This window comes from Amblyomma americanum, chromosome 3 (genome assembly GCF_052857255.1).
Source record: "Amblyomma americanum isolate KBUSLIRL-KWMA chromosome 3, ASM5285725v1, whole genome shotgun sequence".
Taxonomy (NCBI): domain Eukaryota; kingdom Metazoa; phylum Arthropoda; class Arachnida; order Ixodida; family Ixodidae; genus Amblyomma; species Amblyomma americanum.
Window position 1 is genome coordinate 96841589 of NC_135499.1, and position 21811 is coordinate 96863399.

The following is a 21811-nucleotide window of genomic DNA, read 5'->3' on the forward strand; positions in this document are numbered from 1 at the left end:
CCCTCATCAGGCGCACCTAGTTAACGAATTTGAATCCATACAGATACCCGCTGTCTGTTTTATGTTTTCAAATTATGACTTTCGCTACAGCATCAGCAGTATTAAGACATCTCTCGGTATCAGCCCACTAGCCCTTAGATGCATAATTTCCTGCCTTTGTCTGTTCCATAAACATTACCAGACTGCGCAAATCTCCATGATTCTCTACTGTAGTGCCACCAGATCACACATCATCTTGTCTGTTCAACTTGAACACCATCCGGCGCTTACATGGATCTACTAATGCATTTAACGGATAGTTTTTTCACAGCCGCAATTGGCGACTGGAAAGAGATTTCTGAAAATGTAATCGAGCTTGACCCTGATAGATTTAAACAATGTCTGACATGTCGTCTGACTTCATAATTTGTTACTTCCTCTTTCTTTTCATCGTGGCGCCTGTATCATTCAGTGTGATTTTGTACAGACAAGGAGATGGTCACTTCGATGACCAGGTTTCCGCTGTAGGCGAAAAGCTGGGCCATGCTGCTGTCAAAGACGAGGCAGTCGCTGTTCACGATGACAGCCTGGACACCCGTTCGGATGATGCGTGGCGGGGCCTCCCAGGTGAGCCGCCGTTTGTGGCCGTTGAGCTCGAGCCGGTAGATGAATTTGTCTGCCTGTGCTTGGGACCCCATGAGCTGGACCATGGCGAAGAACTGCTGGTAGCCGTCGTACTTCTCCTGCTTCTTCAGCACCACCATGAAGTGGTGGCCAAAGCAAGACTGTACCATTACCCAGTTGAGGGCGTCCGGCACGTTGATGTCTGTCGCCTGGAACACAATGTGCTCACCTGGCAGAAAGATGGACAGGAGAACACATTATGGTGCATCATATTCTCTTAATTTCGGACTTGTTAGCACACGCTTCAAATCTTATGGGTGTTCACAGACTGAACCCCATCTTCTAGAGCAAGACATTTGTCAATGTCCACATTAGAGCACTGCACGGGCCGCATTGCGAGGCCCGAGGTCGCGACTCAAAGCTTGAGCCCTGCCCGAGCCCGTGGCATCAAGCCCGGGCCCAGGACGGGCCCGCTACATTAACACTTTACTGAGCCTAGGCCCGGGTCACCAGGCTCGATGCAAAGTCTGGGCCAGCCCGGGCCCGTTCCCTGAGCAATCGTAAATTGTTCACCTAGTGCGGATAGTAGACAGTGGTAGCGTAGTTAGACAGCCGTCCGGTGAATTCAGCAAAGCGTTGACGTTGCCCAGCCACAATTTGCGTACGGCAGCAGTTGCCGTGTTTACGGTACGGTGGTGTTAAACTTCGCCTATCTCAGGCTTCGCGAGTAAAAAAGCGGCGAGCAAGGGCGCTAAAACCGCTGTGACCATGAATAATAATGTCTAGGCAAATACAAAAAGAGAACATAAAGGCGGGCTCGCCCGCTTTGTCTTTTGAACAGTAGTTTTTTTTTCTGTGGATAGCGCCGAACTTAAGAGAGTCAAATGAAAAAGTTTGCATAAACGCGCAGTTAATTTTGCATTATGTCCAGATTTTTCATCAGTCATTTTTAATTGCCCGGGACGTCTAAATAATAAAACGATCTCAAAGCCGTAGCAATGACATTTCCTTTTTAATGAGCACGATTTCGTGTGCTGAATAAAGACCACGCTGGGCGCTTTTCTATCATGAAGAAAAGTAATAAAATCGCCTCTTTATTGGGTAGTAGGTTTGTATAGCCGATGTTCCCTAAACCAATATACTCTCCTCAATGGCGTTTCTCGTAGGGTAGAGATGTGGTTTTTGGGAGGCGACAATCGAAGATCATATTGGGACAGCCACCCGTCGACTGTCGAACGAAAGCCCTTTCCAGCGCTTCTTATGAGACTTGAATTGCTCAAACGTGAGCATTAACACAAAAATGAACCGACGGAGAGCACCTTCTGACAGATCTGATGGCGTCTGCTACTGGTAGCTGAAAGAGCCAAGTCAGCGGTATTCGGAACTTCAGTAGGCGAGCGAATTCGTGCGATGAGCTGTCAGTCACGCGTTAGAAAGCTTCGACAAGAACGCCGCTTAGTGCAGCCCACTGCTGGGATTTGTAATTTATATTCTTATCTTTTGTATCGTTCAATGTGGCAAGACATGCGCGTCCGAAATTCTTTAGGCATAGCACAGTGAGTGACGCTGATAAAAGTCTACATACGAGCTGAGCTTTCTCTCCTTCCGCGTGGGCAAAAAAAAAAAAAAGGAATAGCAATAGAACAGCACTCGGCAGCTTGATATATCCGTTTTACGGCAAAACCGCGTCCGATATATAGAGAAAGAATTGAATATGTTTGTTACATCGAGGTTTGACTATACCTGGCGGCAGCTTTTATTGGCAAAGAAGGAAAGGCTACAGGGGAGAAGCATCCGAACTGTGTCATTCCATCCAACAGTTCGGCCACAGAAAGGTGCGTGTAGCTGCCTGGCGCGTTGTTCTCTCCTCCACACAACTTTAGCATCATCGGTGGGGCAGCTGGCGCCATCAACGGAGGCTTTTTGTAACTATTGTGCGTAGCAAAATTCCTAAGATATCAAAAACATCTTTCTTCCTTGGCTTTCAGCATTGAAAGCTGGCAGTTGCATAAGAAATATTGTAGAAACGCATGTAAAGGCCGGAGCCTGTATTCCAGAAGGAAATATTTAAAAAAAAGATCCCTGTAAGCGCCACACCCAAACTTTTCACAACCCACACGGAAATAGCCTTTGAATTGCACAGGCAAAGGCATCCGCGATCAGCTCCGGCTGCGAGGAACGGTCCGCCCGCATTCTGGCCGCGAGCTCCCCCTATCTACAAAGGCATTGGTATCACAGATCCAGCTTTTCGTGGTTGCCAAAGGCGCGGGAGTTGTGGTAACATGTTAGTTCAACGTAGTTGTGGCTTTTGCATGCTGCCGCCGAGCGTCACAATTTTAGCATGAAAGGCAAGCCCATCAATAGCTACACGGCTGGAAGTTTGCTCTCAAACACGGCAAGCGTGAGGCGGGCAGGAAATTCGACGTTGCAGAAAAGTGCGTCCGACGATGGTGCAATCAAAAGGATGCATTGAGGAACACAAAATGCTAAGAATGCACGTTCCGAGGCAAGCCGTGCAAGTTTCCCTATATGGAAGAAACAGCTACGCGTTGACAACAGACATGCTGCGCGACTTCTCGTGGGATGAGCGTACACCAGAGTTCAGCGCCAGCTCAGGGTCTGAAGACTCCGCGAGCGACAACTGAACGTATAATAAATGCCGCTCATTCCCCGAGTGGTGTGTTTTTACTTTAAAAAAAGTTCTGAACATCGCGTGTATGGTTCGCACCTCGAAATTGGCCCTCGAATCTGGGGAAAAAAAGTGCGGCCCTTACACTCCTTTGTACGGCAAGCCTTAAATAATGAACATTCAAAATACAAAGCAATCCACTTATAACGATACCAGATATAACTATATATCACTTCAAGAGAAACGTAGTGCGAACACAAGACGATGGACGAAGACAGAACACACTGCACGAGCGCTCGCGGTGTATGTTCTGTGCTCATCCACCGTCTTGTGCTCGCGCTCTTTTTCTCATGAATCGATACCGCCTCGCCCAACTTTCCGCCCTTTTTCAGATATACCACCTATAGCGATCAAATTCTTTAGATTTATCAATTCTCCCATTGTGCTGGTGTAAAAATAAACCTATATAAAGATACTATTACTGGCGACATAATGGATACAAAGATAGGATTCTGGCCGCACGGATAGTGTTTAGCGGCAAAATTTGTCTGAATTAACGCTTGATAAAAATCGTCTACAGTGAAGCAAATGAGGTAAAAACTCCCCCTAGGAACCGGCGTGGCGAAATCCGTGCGGGAGGGTTAAAAACAGCCTTGGGTACCAAGCGCTGTCGTAGTCACAATTGCTTTAGGGAGCAGCTTGCTTGGCCACTGCTGAGCAGCCGTCTAACACAAACGTACTAGTTTATGACCGACATGGCTGAGAATTTACTTTCTTTTAAGTGTTCGCTTTTGCGCGTTCCCGCGTTTCGCTCAGTCCGCATCGAAGTCCTTGGCAGCGCGCCAAGATGCTCTAGGCGGATAACATCGCGGCCTATTTATCTGTTGATGGGAGCTTCGGGGGAGGTGGAGGTGGCTCGCTCACCGAACTTGGCAGAGCGCCAAGACGCTGTGCGCCCTTGACAGGAGCACAGGTGGTGGTGGCTACATGCATGGGCTAATGTCTACATGCATGGGCGAATACAAGGGTGTGTTCCTATTGCTTTTTTTCTGCTGGTCCAGATAAAACGATAATCGGTTACAACGATCGGATTTTCCGATTTTCTCAATATTGTTAAAAGTGTATTGCACTATATACCGTGTTTTAAGAGGAGAGCAATAAGCAAGGATTATATTTCGCTCCGTAGGAAGAGAAAATGAATTTTGTGCTCAGTGGTTCCCACTCCACAACCAGAAAAAGTTGTCGTGGAGCATAGCTGCCGATGATTTCCACTAAAGTGACAAACCTAGTCAACAGTTTCTAGCCATGCAGGCATGATGAATGTAGCTGCTTCTACTCACTCACCTTCACATATCGTGGACTCGTGCCAGTGGACGAGGTGTGACGTCACTTGGTCGAGCGAGCCTTGCCACTTACATGATCCACCGGGGAAGGGGCACACGTACGGCCTGCGTCCGCATAAGGACAGAAACAGTAGAAGAAAGAACATGATCGGAATAATGTCAAAGATTAGCCTTTGCAAGTTGTGACTGGTTTGTCATGTATTGCTTCGTGGTCAAATTCAGCTCAGCCATAGTGAAGCAGAGAAAGCAGACTATAAAACGAATTCCGCAGAGAAGGAAACAGAAGTGCCTTGCCTTTAGGCAAATTTTATTTTGTGTGTTCAACAGTGAAATAGTATGAGGCCACTAATGAATTCAAAAAGTCTGACATTTCAAATTACATACCAGTACCTACTTTGCAATAACAAAAAATGAAAAAAACTCAATCCTCAATGTTGACAAAGTCGAAAATGTAAACGTTCTCCTCTGTGAACATATAAAAAAACATATGTAGGTTTACAAACATCAAGCAAATTGCTGGCTTCGTGATGTCAGATTTTACTAGCATGTTAGCATCTGACCAGGCTGAAAAAGAGAAGGATAATCAAAATACATTTGAGTGATGTGATTGGATAAGGTCCCTTTGCAGCAGCTTTCGGAGCAAGCAAAAGTGCCTTTTGGAGCAGAAAATTGAGCATTTGGTGCAGATATATGCAGAATTGTCTGGTGTATAAGTTGCGTTATTTGTTAGCTATTGCATCGGTGCGACTCACGTACAGAGAAAAATGACACGCACAGTTTTTCGCCGTTCAGTATCTGTGTTTGAAAAGAAAATCGGTCTTTACAAGAGAAGAAGCTTGTTTAGGTTTAAGGGGGTTTAACGCCCCAAAGCGAATCAGGCTATGAGGGACGCCGTAGTGAAGGGCTCCGGAAATATCGACCGCCTGGGGTTCTTTAACGTGCACTGCCATCGCACGGTACACGGGCCTCTAGAATTTCGCCTCCATCGAAATTCGACCGCCGCGGCCGAGATCGAGCTCGCATCTTTCAGGTCAGCAGCCGAGCGCCATAACCACTGAGCCACCGCGGCGGCTAAAAAAGAGAAGCATCGAGTTGTTAGTTTTAGCACAGCGTAATCCGTTACCGTGATCCGAATCGACGGTGAGTTGAGGACCCAACTACGTTTGTGCAATGGTCGGTGTGTGTTCCTCAGCGCCATCTGCGCATGTGCATATAGCTAACCGTGGATGCTGTTAACAGTAGTGGAACGTATATTGCGCTATGCTAAAAGATTTTTAGGTATTATCCTTCTTCTAGAACCACATAATTTCGCAAACTCCGGACGGAATTTGGCAGCGTAACAAAGTGCAAGGCAGTAATTACTCATGGGTATCTACCGAAGTGCAGCCTTACGGCTGCAAAGGAAAGCTAGGCAGCTTTCTCAGGAACTTATAGTTAAAAAAATTTGTCCTGGTCCAGGGTTCGAACCTGGGGCCACCATTTCACCGGAGCATTCGCTCTACCAACTGAGCTAACCGGGACAGCAAGCCTATGGTAGGGCGAGAGAGAATTGATCAATAACTCGAATTCGGAACAGAGTTACAAATCTACTCCACCTAGGGGTATTTCCTTAAACAATTGACCAGAACAAAGTGTGTGCTGCTGCTGTATCTAGTCCAGTTAGAGTCTCAAAAGTTTCGAATTCAGCGTCGCATCCGTATGGCTTCGCGCACATTAGGAGTTGTTCTTACTAACACGATGCTGCCTGTGAGACAAGGAAGCTCCGATGTAAAACTGAAGTTCAGTGCCGTTGATTAAGAGAACAACGCAGCAGGGATACAGTTTGAGGTGAGTGAGAAAAAACTTACCCGGACTATCCACCTCTATTTTATAGAGCAACAAAGCGAACCCCAGAATCGGCGCCCACTGACAACTCCGCGGTAGCGTGCTGTTTCCCCACTTCAGCCAAGCGTGGAAGTCAAGACCGGCGCTGTTTGTACATGTCTCTGGAATGCGCATTTTGAGCACGGCCTCCACAACAGAGGATAACCATACTAAATTCTTGCGAGCAGCAAGCCTATTTCACTTCTCTGTTGGTCTGGCCAGCATGACATGCAGCATGAGTACGTACGTTCACGTAGGGTCACACGTGGCGCCCGATAAGTTTGTTCTTAAGGAAATACAGAACATTGGCAAAGGCTAGGCGCAGATTACTCGTAGTTTGTCATAATGTAGCAGCATGTAGCAGGCTTTGTCTTCCAGCACAATGGGCACAGCAATAACGCCACTGAAGGCATGCCTACCAGCTGTTGGCTACCTGAGCTCTTTAACAGATGCCGTGAAGCCTGGCAGCTGTTTCCGCCACTCAAACCCTGACCAGCCACCTGGTTGCACCATGTGTGCACAAGTCAAGGCAAACATCCACTCCTGGAGAACAATGGCGGCCACAAGAACAAAAAGTTGGAGGTGAAACAGACCTGAACTGGCAGGCCTGCTCGTGTTCGGGCTTGTCGATGTATGAGAGCAGGGCAGCGCAGCCCTTGAGGGAGAATTTGCAAGGAAAGACCTCTCTTGCCAATCTGTCCATGGCCAGGTTGGGAATGTTGCCTGCACAGAAAACAGTTATACAGAAAAAGGGGGACAATTTTATTTTATTTATTTATTTTCGGCCCTCGTCACGAGGGTATTACATAGGGGGCGGTAAAACTTTGAACATGAAGATACACGAAGGAACATCTAACATGAGGAACAGAACAAAAAAACGAAAAACGCAATAACTGATAGTCAGAAAGTATCAAAATTTGGCAGAACAACAAAACGAAAAATGGCCGACCCCAATGGCCGACAAATTATGCCTAGTGACAAGTCACGGCGAAGCACTTGCTTTTCTCCTGCAATAACAACGGTGCGCACACAGCAAAACATACACCATGTACAGTCTTTGTCAAAAAGTAAACGGGCAATGATGTAAAAAAGAAGCAACCGTTTCAGCATGTTACAATGGGTCTCCTACTGCATTTCAGTGGGTCTCCTGTTACAGTGGGTCTCGTACTTCTCCACGCACACAAATGGCGGCCACCAAAAGTAGACAGGGCACATGGTATACGAGCAAAATCAATGCTATCACTATGCCTAGCAGTGGGTGTGCGGCTGCGTTTCTGCACTGCACAGACAGCGAACAGTCCCTGTATATAGCGCTGCAGCATGCAAGCAGCAACACTTCCCAGCTGAACAATACTGCAATGCTTACTAAACATGCATGCTGTTTATGTGGCGGCCAGAGTGGCTGTAGTTCTCGTCACCATGCTTTCAGCCGAGAAGCAGCAGTAAGACCACACTGGTTTGTAATGCAGAGCATTACCTGACAACTTTCAAAGCACTGCTACAAGACTGAAATAGGCAGTCAATGTCTCGTGCACGATTCCGTACTTTAAAAGGCATCAGAAAAGGAGGCCATAATTGCGCATCTACTGCTTATGGTCATTAAACCCATCGTTACTTAGAAAAACACATTTCCACGCACAGTTTCCAGTTGACATCTATCAATAAATACAATTACTGGCGTTCTCTGTGGCAGGCTAGCGTAGGTAAAAATGCGATTGGATTGGTATATTAGCACCTTCAGTCGAACGGATGTTTAGCCTTTACTAAAGCACTACACATCATCACGTGCAGATGAAACTAGTCAGAAGAAGTAAATGCAGAACTATTTTTGACATACAAGCTCACAAAAAAAAAACCAGCTTCGCCAACATTTCAAGACATTAACATAAGTAACAAAGAAAAAGATTACTTGGCACCACGGCCTATATTTTTGAAGTTGTTTCTCAGCTGCTTGTGAGGATTTATACAAAAAAAATTAATACGAAACATAATCTAGTCACGTTACAAGAAATATTTTATAGTCGTAGCTGTATTCGGGACTGTCTTTGGGGTTGGAAACGATGTAACGAGTATTAACTGAAAACACAAGGTGCTGCGTTTCACCCAGGGGCATTATTGTGCAGGCTAGAGACAGATACAGATTACAAATAGATGTGCCTAGAGATAAATACAAGACTAGAGATAGAAGAAAGATCGACCCGACAGCGGCGGCCACCTGTGCGTCTGGACTTGTAAGAGGGGGAGAGTTGAAATATCTGCAACTTCATCATCAACTCCTTCGTGCCTTCATCGGCAATATCACTGTGCCACGTCAGTGGCCGGTTTGTATAAAATCCAGCCCGTAATAAGGCGTTCGTTCTGTAGACATGCTGATGATAATTTGCTGGTAATCTGCCCAAGCATTTCAATGTATTCGACAAATGCTCCCACTTTCGGGTCAGATGACGTCTTTTTATTGACTTCACGTGCAAGAGCAGCAAGCTCAATGTCAATACCTGCGAACATATTTGAGTCTATTGAATCATGTCAACTTGAATGCTAATAGCGTCTCAGGCCCTTTCGCAAAGGAATGAATCGTCATCTGCAGTTGTGTTCAGTAATGCGGCTTACCAAAGCTAATGTTCGGTTATGAGGCTTACCAAAGCGAATCTGGCTATGTGAGACGCGTATAGGCCTCTGATAATTACTATCCAAGTGGTTTTTGACGTGCACGCGCATCGCACAGCCCTTAGGCATAACGGCATTGCATCATCCATCGAAATGCAGTACCCTCTCGCCGATCAGCAACCTCAGTTTCGGGGACTGCTGGCTTCGCTCTTTTATATTATCCGGAATCAGAGCGGATCCAGCACCAGAAAAAGCGACCAGCCTGGCAGGCTATTACAACGCTCTATGAATAGGGTCCTGTGAGTGATCGCTTGAGCTTCCAAATGCATCGTCATACAGCCCGCTTAATGCTGGAGTCAATGACATCGATATAAAGCAAAATTTCGTGATGAGTTAAACATATTCTGATTTCTTTCTAACTTATGCCAAGTGTTGATGATGTTTATCAGTTCATTAATAAAAATGGATTTAGAGTGGTGCAGTCTGCAAACACTTTCGCGTGGGACTCATTATGAGAGAACTGTGGCCAAGAAGAATGACTGATTTTATCGGTCTCCACATAGATTAGCAGCTGCTGCAAAGTATCTCATCCGCCTCACACCGCACGCACATAAAATGAAGTCGTTCTCCGCTATCCACGTCAGTTGCATGGGGTCATTGCACGCCAAACATCCCTGACGTTGCGCTCGACCATCTCCAATTTGTTCTAAAAATCATGGAAACTTATCCTAATGTGCGTAATGAAACTCTGAAACACTTTTGCCGAAAAAAAAATTTCTTGAGGTGAGGGCGGTGTGAATATTTAGAAAAGGCGACAAAGCAGGCGCTGCTCAATAATTACTAAAAAATTGAAATTTTTGTAAAACACTTAACAATTGTTTTCATTGACATTTGCACAGATCCTGGCTTTCGATATAATTCAAAACATGCAGTAAGAAGTAAGAAAATGCACCATTTTCGTCGTTTTTTTTTATAAATATCAGCTTGCTCTCGAAAATTCAGAAACCGCCGTTTTAATTCTCTAGATGTCTGGTAGCTGTAATAAATGTTACAAGGATTAAACTGCGTACATCGAAGTAAAAATAATAATAAAGTTGCACAAAGTGCGTTTTCAGCCAAACATTCGTTACTTTCACCCTTAGGTGTTGTAAGTAAAAATACAAACGATAGCGGTTTACGTAGAACAGTTTATTGCCATTCATTTGTGAAATTTTTATCGAGTTATTTTATTTTAAGGCGAAAATTTTTTTTTGAATTTCAACTCTCTAGCCGTATTTTGCTTCGCCTTTCAACGCCTCTTCATAGCAGAACACGCCACGTGGTATGGCACGACACTTACCGCCAGAGAGCATCTTCAGTTTTCACTCGTTCGCTGTCGTGCATTTTTAGGTCTGGAGGTAAAGAAGATATCTCGTGACATTCGGCGGATGGTATGCAATAAACGAGATCGTTATTGCTTTCGAAGTTCGAACAGACCTGCTTTTGTACGGGGCTGTCAAGAAAAGAAAAAAATGCTGGTAGTTCAGGTCCGGTTAACCCTGGTCGAAAGCGCAAAGCTGTATCTCCCTGGCTACGTTTGTGGACAAGCGATTGGCGGTTTTCACATTTTTTTATTTGTTAAGCATCTTCTTTTCATCCAAACGACATTGAAGGCGCTCACACAAGACAGCATAAATATTTAATATAGCTTCGGTGATATTTACAACTGTATTAGTGCTCGTTGTATGCGGAGATATGGAACCAAATCCGATTGCAAACGACGCCCAAAGCCTGCCGAAAATTTCAGACAGCCAAATTGAAAAATTCGCTTTTTTTTGGTGGGGGGAGGGGGGTAGATGTGGCGCAATGTGAGGCAGGCGTCATTTTCTTTTCTTAAAACCAACCTTGATTTTACTTCGCTTGCGGCGCTGTTCGCGTGCCCACCAGGATACGTGAAACAGGCGTAAATTCCTTGTTTGACCTCTAGCTACAATCAAGGTCATGTTTGCGGCCCCGCTGGCGTCTCAAAAATCGGGATTAGTAAAGCTTTTCGCTTCAAAACAAGGATATTCCGCGTGCTGTCTCGCAAGGAAAACGTGGAGGGATGGCGAGCTGGCATTGCAGCCGTATCACAAGTCCTTTAGTTATACCCGAAAAATATCGCGAAGAGCGCGCTCCTCGGTCGGCACGTGAAGGAGCGAAGTGCAAAGCTGTGGCGAGTAAAGCCCCAACTCGATGGACACATCCTAAGGGTACGGCCTAGCGCACCTTCATGCACCCTCTGCTGGCGCGTTCACCCTCTCGAGCCGACCGAAGGAGTTTCAAGCGTGATGAAAGGGGATTTGGGGGGCGATGAAAGGACCACTTAAACCGCGAAGTTCCAGGAACCTCAGAGAGCTTCAAGCCATGATGAAAAGAGTCCCCGAGAGCCTCGCTATCCTCCTATTGTTGTAAAAATTGAAAATTGGTTTTTGTGGAATGAAATGGCGCAGTAACTGTCTCTGATAACTCGGTGGACACCGGAACCGCGCCGTAAGAGAAGGGATAAAGGAGGGAATGAAAGAAGAAAGGAAGAAAGAGGTACCGCAATAGAGGGCTCCTTAATAATTTCAACCTCCTGGGGATCCTCAACATGCACTGACATTGCACAGCACACGCGCTCCTTAGCGTTTGGCCTCCATCGAAATGCTGCCGTGTTCCACTACAACCTTTTCGCTTGCTCACCTCATGATCCGGCTCGCTTCTTTGTCTCCCCTTTGTAGACGGAGAGAGCGAATAACTTTTATCGAAGAAAAAAAAAGAAAGTGTGGTGGGGGCCTAAGCCCTCAAAGGGAGGGAGACAAAGCTCACTGGTCGAGTGGTAGAAGAAAGAACGCTTATTAGGCGAAGACACCCATATTTTTAGCATTAAGTTCATGAAACCTATATAGGCCAATTACAAAGTGCACACCTAAAAAGGCAAAACAATCCACTCAACTTAATCAAGAATGGAAACCATCTAAACCACACATACTAATTTGGTTGCAGTTGTTCTGTTGCCTTGACTATGTCTGCTGACTTGTCGCCAGACGCACTTCTGATGCGGACGGCGTTGCATATGTCCTCTCAACAAGATTGTACTACTGAGTCAAACACCGGAGCGTCCGCCACTGTTTATTATGCGTCGCAATGCGGACACCCGTCTATAACATCACTGATTATCCCGGTACCAATAGTGTTTCACGGACTCTCAAAGACGCCACTCCCATAATGAACTGGTCGCAAGGTCAGACGCGGCATAGTATCACGCGTTCACTAAGTCCCGCAGAGCTGTAACATACTCAGAAATTGCCCCCCCCCCCTGGCTCTTGCCATCTGCGTTAAAAACGGTGGCACTCATGATGAAATGTGACGATAGGGAACATATCTGCTTCAGTATGGTGATCGTAGCTCTTCGTCTGTGGCGTCCGGGCTTGTTGCGTTAGTCGTCGTTACAGGTGGCTGAGTAGCTTTTCGTGCATAATAATTGACACCACCCTAATCATCGAGGGGATAAATGAGGAGTGCACCTTAGTGCTCTGCTGGCAGTCGTGACCCTTCTTACAGCGACGTTTGGTACCAACTGATGAGAAGGCCGGCCCCGCTTCAGTATGAACGCAGGTGGCGGCTACTTGTTGAGTTTCGGTTTTACCGCGTGGTGAGACATTTCCAGAAAACTCTGGAGTATTCCTCGAAGAAAAAAAAAATGAAAAGTTACGGTTTTTATGAACGCTGACTTCCCAGTCTACTATGAAGCGTAAAACTCTTTTGGTTCCGTTAGGCCTCGCGTCTGACCGTTGCCGAAATGCGCTCTCTGCCCGTCGGGGAAGTGGACGCCGCTTTCGTGGACTTGCGATTCATGTCACTAAAGATATTTTTTGTTCTCCACAAAACTACTATGTTCTTGGCCCTATCCTTCTACATGTCCCTCCATTATGCCATGAATTAAGACCGCTTGGCTGTATTTTGTGTCGATGAGAATGGATTGTAGAACTGGGATATCGCAAGCCCGTTCTAAGGAGACACCATAATGTGCGCAGTGAAGAAAACGTGTCCACGGACGACAGCTATTGGAATGAAGCACTCAACATTAATTTCGAGGTTTCCATTCAAAATATTCGTAGCTAGACAGTATAGGCTTTCTATATATTCATTAGATTATTCAATTTATGCTGTAATTCGGATCTACTTCCCGATGTTCATCGATTTCGAAGTGATGCTTTCGCACCGTGGTTACCACCGAGTACGAACTGTGCTCGCCAAGGCAACCATGAAAATTTGAAGAAAAAAAACTCCATCAAAAGAACAATGCCGATGAGCATGCCACATGAAACGGAACATCGCTGTAATGAATCATTTTGATTCCTGCTGGAGGGCGACGCTCAGTCCAGTCGAACAAAGGAAATAGACGTTAAGGACTCACATTAGCTGGAGTTGTGTCGACGAAGCTTGAAGTGGCACCCCAAGACTACGGACCCAAGGAATACGTTGCCATTATTTTGCAGCGGCTTGTGCAGTACGACCAAATTATATAATTCGGGGCCAACGACGAGATTTTGAACGCAGGCCTTCGTGGTTAACGCGCTTTAGATGTGCGCTGCGTTGTTCGCCACTCACTGCCTGATTACTGCGTGCCCCGCCATCCGCAGACAAAATTTAATTTCAAAATTGGTTTTTGTGGAAAGGAAATGACGCAGTAACTGTCTCTCATAACTCAGTGGTCACCGGAACCGCGCCGTAATGGAAGGGATAAAGGAGGGACTAATAAAGAAAGAAAGGTTTCGTGGTGGAGGGCTCCGGGATAATTTCAACCACCTGGGGATCATTAAAGTGCATTGAAATCGCACAGCACGTGGCGCATTTGCGTTTCGCCTATATCGAAATGCGCCTGCCGCGGTCGGGTTTAAACCCGGGTACTCCGGCTCAGTATAGCCGCGCCTTAACCACTGAGCTACCGCGGCGGGTGGCAAAATTTAGAAACTAATAAAAAATAAATGCTAAGCGTTCTACAGCGGTCATCGAATATGATGAGCTGAGCCGCGTCCGCGTGTATTTTTCGAGCGGCGCGTTTCTCCAACGGCCGCTCCTCAAGAACACGTTAAGCATTCGCGGAAAGCGTTTGTAACTGAACAAATCTTGAGCGCTTCTGCTATAAACGCCGAACCAGCGCCTCCTTTATCCTTTCAGAGGAGGCGCTGGCCGAGCACGATCAGGTTAACAGACAAGAGAAACGGCGATAAAATCCACAGCACGCGTTGCTTTTGCTCAACACGCTCACCGGAAGCGTTCCCAAGAGCAACAACATCGTTGGAAAAGAAAAACACTGTGAATTCAATCATGGGGTTTTAAGGTTTTAACATCCCCAGCGACACATGGGCTATAAAGGATCCACGTGAAAGGCTCCGGAATAATTTAGACCATGCACCTAGGGTTACGTGCACCGACATACGTGCCTTGCGCGTTTCGGCCACCACGGCACGTAGTGACCCTGTTCCTCCAGCTAAAAAAAATAACAAAGTAAAAAATTCATGTAGATTAGCTCAGCTAATCCAGGATATACGAAGCGAAAGATGTCTGCGTTCACTGTGTTCATTGGCGTTGACAATGTTCTAGACGGCGATGTCTTTGAGGAAAGGAAGGGCGCATAACTGGCTCACTGGATATGCGGACTCCTCATTCGTGCTTTGATACAAGGTCGAGCTCACTCACCAGTAGTAGTCTATCAGCGGCAGACTAACATCCCTGCGGGAAGAATATGAACCTAGGAAGGGACGCATTGAAGGACCCGAGCCAATGGCACAATGACGGGACACGCGCGGGCTGCGGCTCCTATTTATGCGGGAAAAAATTACAAGAAGCCGATAAATAAACCTGGAACTGATTTCGCAGCAATCGCTATAGCGGAAAGTCGATCTGTTAATTTGCGGGTGAAATGTGCTAATAGTTATCGAGGCAAACAGGTCAAGCTCACTCACCAGTAGTTGCTGTCTGTCAGCGGGACACCAACATGGCTGCCGGGAGAACCCGAACGTAAGACAGATGGATGCATTCGAAGGACCCGAGACGGCGCGGTTCGGGTGTGCACCGAGGTATGTGAGACAGTTAATGTGCCATTTCCTTTCCTCAAAAACCAAACAAAACAAGTGAGCCGACGGCGTTCATTGGCGTTGACAACTATGCAAAGGCCGTTAATTTTCACGAAAGGATAGGCGCACAACCGGCACCGTGAGTACGTGAAAACCTCAATCACGCTTTTATGTACATGGCGTTGGTGTCCACCTGCAACAGCCTGCTTTGATTGCGTTCCGTACACATTGGATAGGCAGCGCGCCCTCCCTGCCACCCTGGGAGTAGGCTTGCAGTTAATGGCTGATCGCGAGAGATTGATCACTAAATGAACGCCGCGGCCTAGCTATTGCTGCAGTGCCGTATGTCACCCACAACGCAGTCAGTGCTAATGTATTCAGGCCACAGCTCGCTCTCACCACCGCCACATGTTTCAAAGCACGAATGTGGCGTCCGCATATCCAGGGTACAGCTATGTGCCTTTCCTTTCCTCAAAGACATCGCCGTCTAGAACATTGTCAACGCCAACGCCAATGAACACAGTGAACGCTGACATCTTTCGCTTTGTATATCCTGGATTGGGTGAGCTAATACACATTATTTTTTTTTTATTTTTGCCGATGTGACCAGGGACGCAAGCTGCATGGTAGCTCCCGAACGCAGCCATCGAAGGCAAGCCGCTAGCACTTTGACGTCGTTTTTTTTGCGAGGAGCAATATTGGCGCTTGGTAATATTGTTTAAAATAAGGTTATACAGCTAGTGGATTTTCGCCTCGCTATCGGTGAAGTACCTATCTGTCCATCACCAAAACAGTGCAGGTCTGGTAGTGGTGACGGAGATTGACTTGATGACGCGCACGCTGACAAAGCCATAGGTGTACGTAGCAGCAATTAATTCCTGGAGTTGACAAGCATACAGATGGTTTTGACCATTTTCTGGAAAAAATGGTTGACACCATCTAGAATGCTAGGTGTTGCAGGCTGCCAGGAAACTTGTGAGGAAGTCGCACGCGCTGTATCGCTGTCTGACAAGCGATAGCAATTGCTTTAAAGCATTCCATACCAGAGTTTAGGGGGTGCAAATTCGCATGCACTCATTTCTTTTACTGTACTGCAAGTCGTACTAATAAAAGCCCAGACCACATATATGTGTGGGTTCAGTTTGAACATAACGAAGTAAATATTTTCATTCTTTGATCATGGAGGTTAGTTCCGAGGCCCACACAAAAAAAATACTCCCAGGAAAAAAATGTCATTTCTCCGGCTGTTTTTGCACCAGCAGGAAAGGGTTATAAGTTTCCAGCAACACATATATTTCACCAGCATCGTGGCACTGAGAAAACAGGCCACTGAGTTGCAGGTCGAAGCGAAGACAACGCGCTGCAATGAGATAAGTGCGCTTTCCCTCAACGCCGTATCGGTGGGCTCGGACGCTGTCTCCACACAGTCTGGTGCGCTTCACTGCAATGCAAGCACAGTGCTCTTCTTCACCGTCGCAGACTACACGAAGCACTCCTCAGGGCCACTGAGCGCCTGCACCGCTTTGTTTAGATGCTCTGACGCTCCGCAGAGCGCGGCCACGCGGGGCCGCATTCGCAAATATGTTTGACGACCCTGTGCAACACATGCACACATTGTGCCGGCTTCTCTACTGCCGCACATTATTACAACCTCTTGACACAAAACCCTGAGGGCCTTTTTGCTACACAAGATGAACATTACGTTGATTATAGCTTACCTTCTAGAAGGAGGGAACTTGAGCTTGATGATGTGTATCCTCGGCCACGTTGTGACAGCTCGCACACAGATCGAGGGGTCGGACGGTACTAACACCAAACGCTACCTTCACGGCCTTTTTATAAGCACGGGCAAGGGGGGAGAAGGTTGCACCGAACGCCATCAGCAACGCGGTCTGAAACGCGAGCGCTGCAACCGGCGTCGCATAGAACGCTCAGTAGCGTTCCACCGAACGCGTGTAGACCGCAAAGCGCGGATGCAGCAAATGTACCTCAGCACAAACTCGTGGAGCAGCTCGTGGTTCTGCAATAGGCCACCACGGTGGAGAAGCGGAACATTAGAGCACACGCCATATCCCAGTAAACCTTGAATATTCAGAGGATATCAACAAATGGTCCTAACGTCCATTGTCCATGTATCGATATCCTCTGCATCTTAAGGCGACTATTGGACTCAAATATCCTCTGCATGCTAAGCGGAGAGGATATTCTAATATGCATGATGTTCTTACAGCCCATTGAAAGTTTTCGAAATGTGCTAACAAATTACCAGAAACAGATATGTTTGTTTTTGAGGGTATGAACAAACTGAAATTGTTACGTTTGGATTTTATTTATTCCTGCGTTCGCAGTCCTGCATTTTCAGGAAGGAATTATTTCAAGCAGTCAACTATTACACGCTTTCATCCCATTTTATATGTGTGCGAATGCATGTACGACACGATTATTTGAATAATTTTCTCAATTTAGACCCACAGCCACAAGCGCGGCGATTTCAAAGCCAGAACAATAAAACACTAGAACATCTGCTCCTTCGCTGTCCCGCGTTCGCCGATGCTCGTCGCGATATGCTCGTGGCCTATAGGGCGCAGGGCATACTACCAGACTCCATCAAGACGCTATTGTGGCCGCAGGGCAGTGCGCGCACTCGTGAGCGAACTTTGGTGAGCCTCTGTGCATTCCTCGAACACACGGGCTTGACGTCCCGTCTGTTCTCCGTCAGGTAGTTACACGCAGTGACCGAACGCTCCGCGAGTTCTACCTTGAACGATTAATAACTGGACGCCCCACTCTAGTTGTAACCAACACAGTGCTGTGCGCGTGTGGGGTTTAATTCCTCTAAAATGAACTAATCACGCGCACAACCTGGACACATTTCTTATTGTGTAAATAGTTTGTACATATTACTTCTCCCCTTATCCTCTATTCCTGTCCCCTCACCTCTTTCATTTCATTTCTCCATTCAGCCTGCTGTCCTTTATTTCCGCTGCCCCAGCTCAGGTGCTTCAGTATCGATGGCAGATGCAGGGGCTAGCAAAAATCTTTTCCTTCCTTTTTACTATTATATTTAATAAAGCCACTACCACCACCACCAGAACAATAATTAGAACTCTCTTGACTCTGGGCAGTCTAACGGCCATTGGCATCGCCATTACCCGCGTCATGAATCGTTAGTCCTAAATCCAAATCAATCCAAGCGCCTCTACCAGGGGCCCTATTCTCGATATACGCCGATCCGCTCTGAGCGAGGCGTACCCGTGACGCGTACATCGGGGAGGTGGCAAGGTTCGTAAACGCAGAATCGCATGACGAAAGTGGAAAAGAAAGAAAATGTGTATTAGCTCAGCTAATCGAGGATATACAAAGCGAAGGATGTCGGCGTTCACTGTGTTGTTTGGCGTTGGTGTTGACAATGTTTTAAACAGCGGTGATTTTGAGCAAAGTAAAGGCGCATAACTGGCTCTCTGGATATGCGGACGCCTCATTCTTTGATACATGTGGCGGTGCTGAGAGAGAGAGAGATGTGGCCTGAGTGCATTAGCGCTGACAGCATTCCGGCTGACATGCGGCACTGCAGCAATAGCTAGGCCGGAGCGTTCGTTTGGTGAATCTCTCGCGATCAACCATTAACTGCATGCCCCCTCGTAGGGTGGCAGGGAGGGCGCGCTGCCTATCCATTGTGCGGAACGCAATCAAAGCAGGCTTGTGCAGTTGGGCACCAACGCCACGTACATGAAAGCGAGATTGAGCTCTCCACTGACCCACGGAGCCGGTTGTGCGCTTTTCCTTTCGAGAAAATGAACGGCCCTTGCAAAGTTGTCAACGGCAATGAACTCTATAAACGTCGTCGGCTAACTTGTTTCGTTTGGGTTTTGGGGATATGAAATGGCACAGTAACCGTGGCACATATATCGATGGATACCCGAAACGCGCCGTAAAGGAAGAGATAAAGGAGGGAGGGAAAGAAGAAATAGAAAATTGAAAATTGAAAATTGAAAGCTGGATTTTGAGGAAAGTCGCGCAGCGGCGGAACACCTTTGGCTTGGTGCTACTAGTGGCGCCTGCGCAGTAAGGTCTAGGGAGCGAGAGAGAGAAACAGCAGCGAGAGGTCAGGCGACGGAGTCGGCGGGGGTCACCTGCACCGTGCGTAACGTCACTCGTGCTCCGACATACGCCGGCTCGCGCGAAGCGCGGTGTTGACTAGCGTAGTGAAGCTTTTCGCTTCAAAAGTATGACAACAATCGATACTGTCGTCTGCTACTTGGCGCCAAGTTCAAAAAACACCGATGTCTTAAAGCGTGCCTGAAGCCGAGCATCTGCGGCGCGTACGCGTGGTTTACAGCCGATGAACGAAACAGGGAAATGCGTTGCGGCCTCAGCTTATCAGCCCATACGTTTGCGTTGGCCAGCGAAGGAATATATGGATCTGGCGTTGGTTCTTAACGCGACGCAAATAGTCGCAAGAATAGTGAGGATAGTTGAGCGGCAACTGCGTGAAGCGATGTTCTTCGCGACGCTGCCGCTGCTATACCCGCAGGAAGTGACGAAACTTGGCGGCAGAGCACGAAAAACGCTATGACTGAGGATTATTTGGCGGTCCCTGACTGTCGCTTCTCCAGCACATGCGGCGACAAGGGGGAGAGTCTTCGTGCGCCCATAAAATGAAGGCAAAACAAGTATATATATTGAAAATTTACCCCTTTATAACTTAACTTCGTCGCATGAAAAAACTGTAATAAAGACAACTTAACTGAAAATTCTGTACCTCTGTCCATTCACAGAAGCACGAAATCGCGCCAGAATGAAAATGGACTCTCCAGACGGAAGCAGTGAAGGCGATAGCGGCACGGCGCTGCGGCGCTATTCAACTGGAAGCTCTGTTCAACTTTATGCTGAATCACCGAGCGTTGGCCCTCACGCCCGATGAGAGTATATCGGCCGAGAAAAAGCGGGCGCTGTGGGTGCAGCTGGCAAAGGAGAAGTTTAATGGATACACATGGTAGAGGCCCTTGCCCTGCATTGGGCGTATTCAGGCTGATGATGATGATGATTGGTCGTTTGATGGAAGTTAACACCACAATGCAGAATGAGAAACAAAACTTCTCACGCAGAGCCCAGTGATTCATTTATTATAAGGCTACCGTTATGCACCTGCTGCAGCAACAGCAAGCTCCTTTTAATGCAGCAACATTCCTAGTAAGAGAGAAAAGTTTAATATCTGGAAAGGTTAAGAGGTCACATGGAAAAAAAGTATTCACATATGCTACTCAACCGTAGAAAACGGGACGAATACAGAGGTGGAGAGTGAAGGTGGAGGGTTGTGCCATATTACAAACAGCTTCATGCAGTGTGCAAGACACTTGCTTTATTCGCTTCATACTAGTTGATATCTTAATGTGCACATACACACGCATTATCTAGTGCACGTGGCACATTAAGCATGAAAATGTGTCAGGGTGAGGCGAAGGAATCAAAGCAGAATAAAAAGAACTGTGAAGTTGCAAGCACCAGAATTAAGAAGGAAGAAGAGCAACACGACAATAAAAAAGCACAAGCATGACAGCCACAAGATAACACACAAAGAATGCAAGAAATGCAAGGCTAACGCGGCCTTTAGCACAATATTTCAGAGAGGCATCATCACACACAAGCAGTGGTATTCTTGCAAAAGGTTCATAAATGCTGCATGATAACACTGGATGTATATTGGTTTTGGCAAGCCCTGTGCACTCCACTGTGAACAGGGCGGCATTCAGTGAAGAACAGCGTTTTCTGCCGATAGAAAACCGGTTTGTGAAGAGACTGGAGGGTGCCGTAATAGGTGACAATGCTAGGTCGCTGTCAGCGTGACGTCAGAGTCACTCAGCTCTGCTACATCTTTGTTTTCCTAAACAAATAGTTTAACGTCTCTCCGGCAGTGGGTAACGGCATGGCTGTAGACGTTGTCGTGTACTTCGCCGTAGCTCTGAGGGGTCGAGTGCGACGTCTGGGTCGCCAGACGCTGGAGGATCGTCTGGCCGAGGGGTTACGTCGCGTATGTGCTTCCGGGTCCTCCTGATCTCCCGGCCGTCTTCCGTTTTCAGGATTGCGGAACGCGGTGTCTCCGCTGGCCTCAGGAAGATAGCAGGTGCCCAGGTCCGATGAAGCGTGTCGTACGCAGTTACCTGCTGTCCCTGCGATAGGGGAGGCAAGTGTCTGGAGCCACGGTTGCAGTAGCTTCTCTGGCATTGGCGAGTTTCCTGGAGTCTGCTGTGCACGGTTCTGCTGGGCACCATCTCTGGAACCATGTGTTGTGCCGGTACCGGGAGCAGAGTTATCGTTTGCCTTCCCATAAGCCTCTGCACAGGAGACTTCACCACAGTATCCCTGGCGGCATTGCCCCACTCGAATAAAGGCATTTGGAAGTCTGGCATCCCACACGAGCACTTATTCAGCACCATCTTAGCCTCTTGGACTGCCCTCTCAGCCATTCCGTTAGAGCGCGGATGATAAGAGCTCGAAGTGACGTGTGCAACACCTAGCGTGGCTAGAAATGCTTGGAATTCTGCGCTGTTGAACGGTGGGTCGTTATCACTGCAAATCTTTAAGGGCAGTTCATGAACAGCGAAAATTTCCGCACACCATGATTTGAGCAGTTTCGCTGTCACATGTTGGAATTCGCGTATTTCAAAGAAGAATGCATAGAA

The 21811-nt window shown here is 47.2% G+C and overlaps 2 protein-coding genes across 2 annotated transcripts in view; both read right to left on the bottom strand.

Moving 5' to 3' along the window:
• Positions 1–357: 357 nt before the first annotated feature.
• LOC144123907 (E3 ubiquitin-protein ligase SIAH1B-like) lies at positions 358–6951 on the bottom strand. Its single transcript, XM_077656620.1, has 3 exons — positions 6872–6951; positions 4577–4680; positions 358–832 (listed from the first exon to the last, which is right to left on the bottom strand). Exons 1-3 carry the CDS (start codon positions 6949–6951, stop codon positions 444–446), a joined length of 573 nt encoding a protein of 190 aa, XP_077512746.1. The 3' UTR covers positions 358–443.
• Positions 6952–21025: 14074 nt separating this feature from the next.
• The window catches only part of LOC144123908 (uncharacterized), a 53077-nt gene continuing 52291 nt past the window's right edge, over positions 21026–21811 (bottom strand). Inside the window, exon 5 of the mRNA XM_077656621.1 lies at positions 21026–21475. Coding sequence (XP_077512747.1) covers positions 21026–21475 — 450 coding nt within the window. The remainder of the gene's footprint in view (positions 21476–21811) is intronic.

What these genes read in the sequence shown, in the direction of transcription:
- LOC144123907 (XM_077656620.1), bottom strand. Translation starts at nt 6,951, where the DNA reads ATGGTGCAACCAGGTGGCTGGTCAGGGTTTGAGTGGCGGAAACAGCTG. An exon ending in GCATCTGTTAAAGAGCTCAG is followed by an intron (nt 4,681 to 6,871) that starts GTAGCCAACAGC and finishes ATGCGGACGCAG; the next exon opens with GCCGTACGTGTGCCCCTTCC. An exon ending in CGAGTCCACGATATGTGAAG is followed by an intron (nt 833 to 4,576) that starts GTGAGTGAGTAG and finishes TCTTTCTGCCAG; the next exon opens with GTGAGCACATTGTGTTCCAG.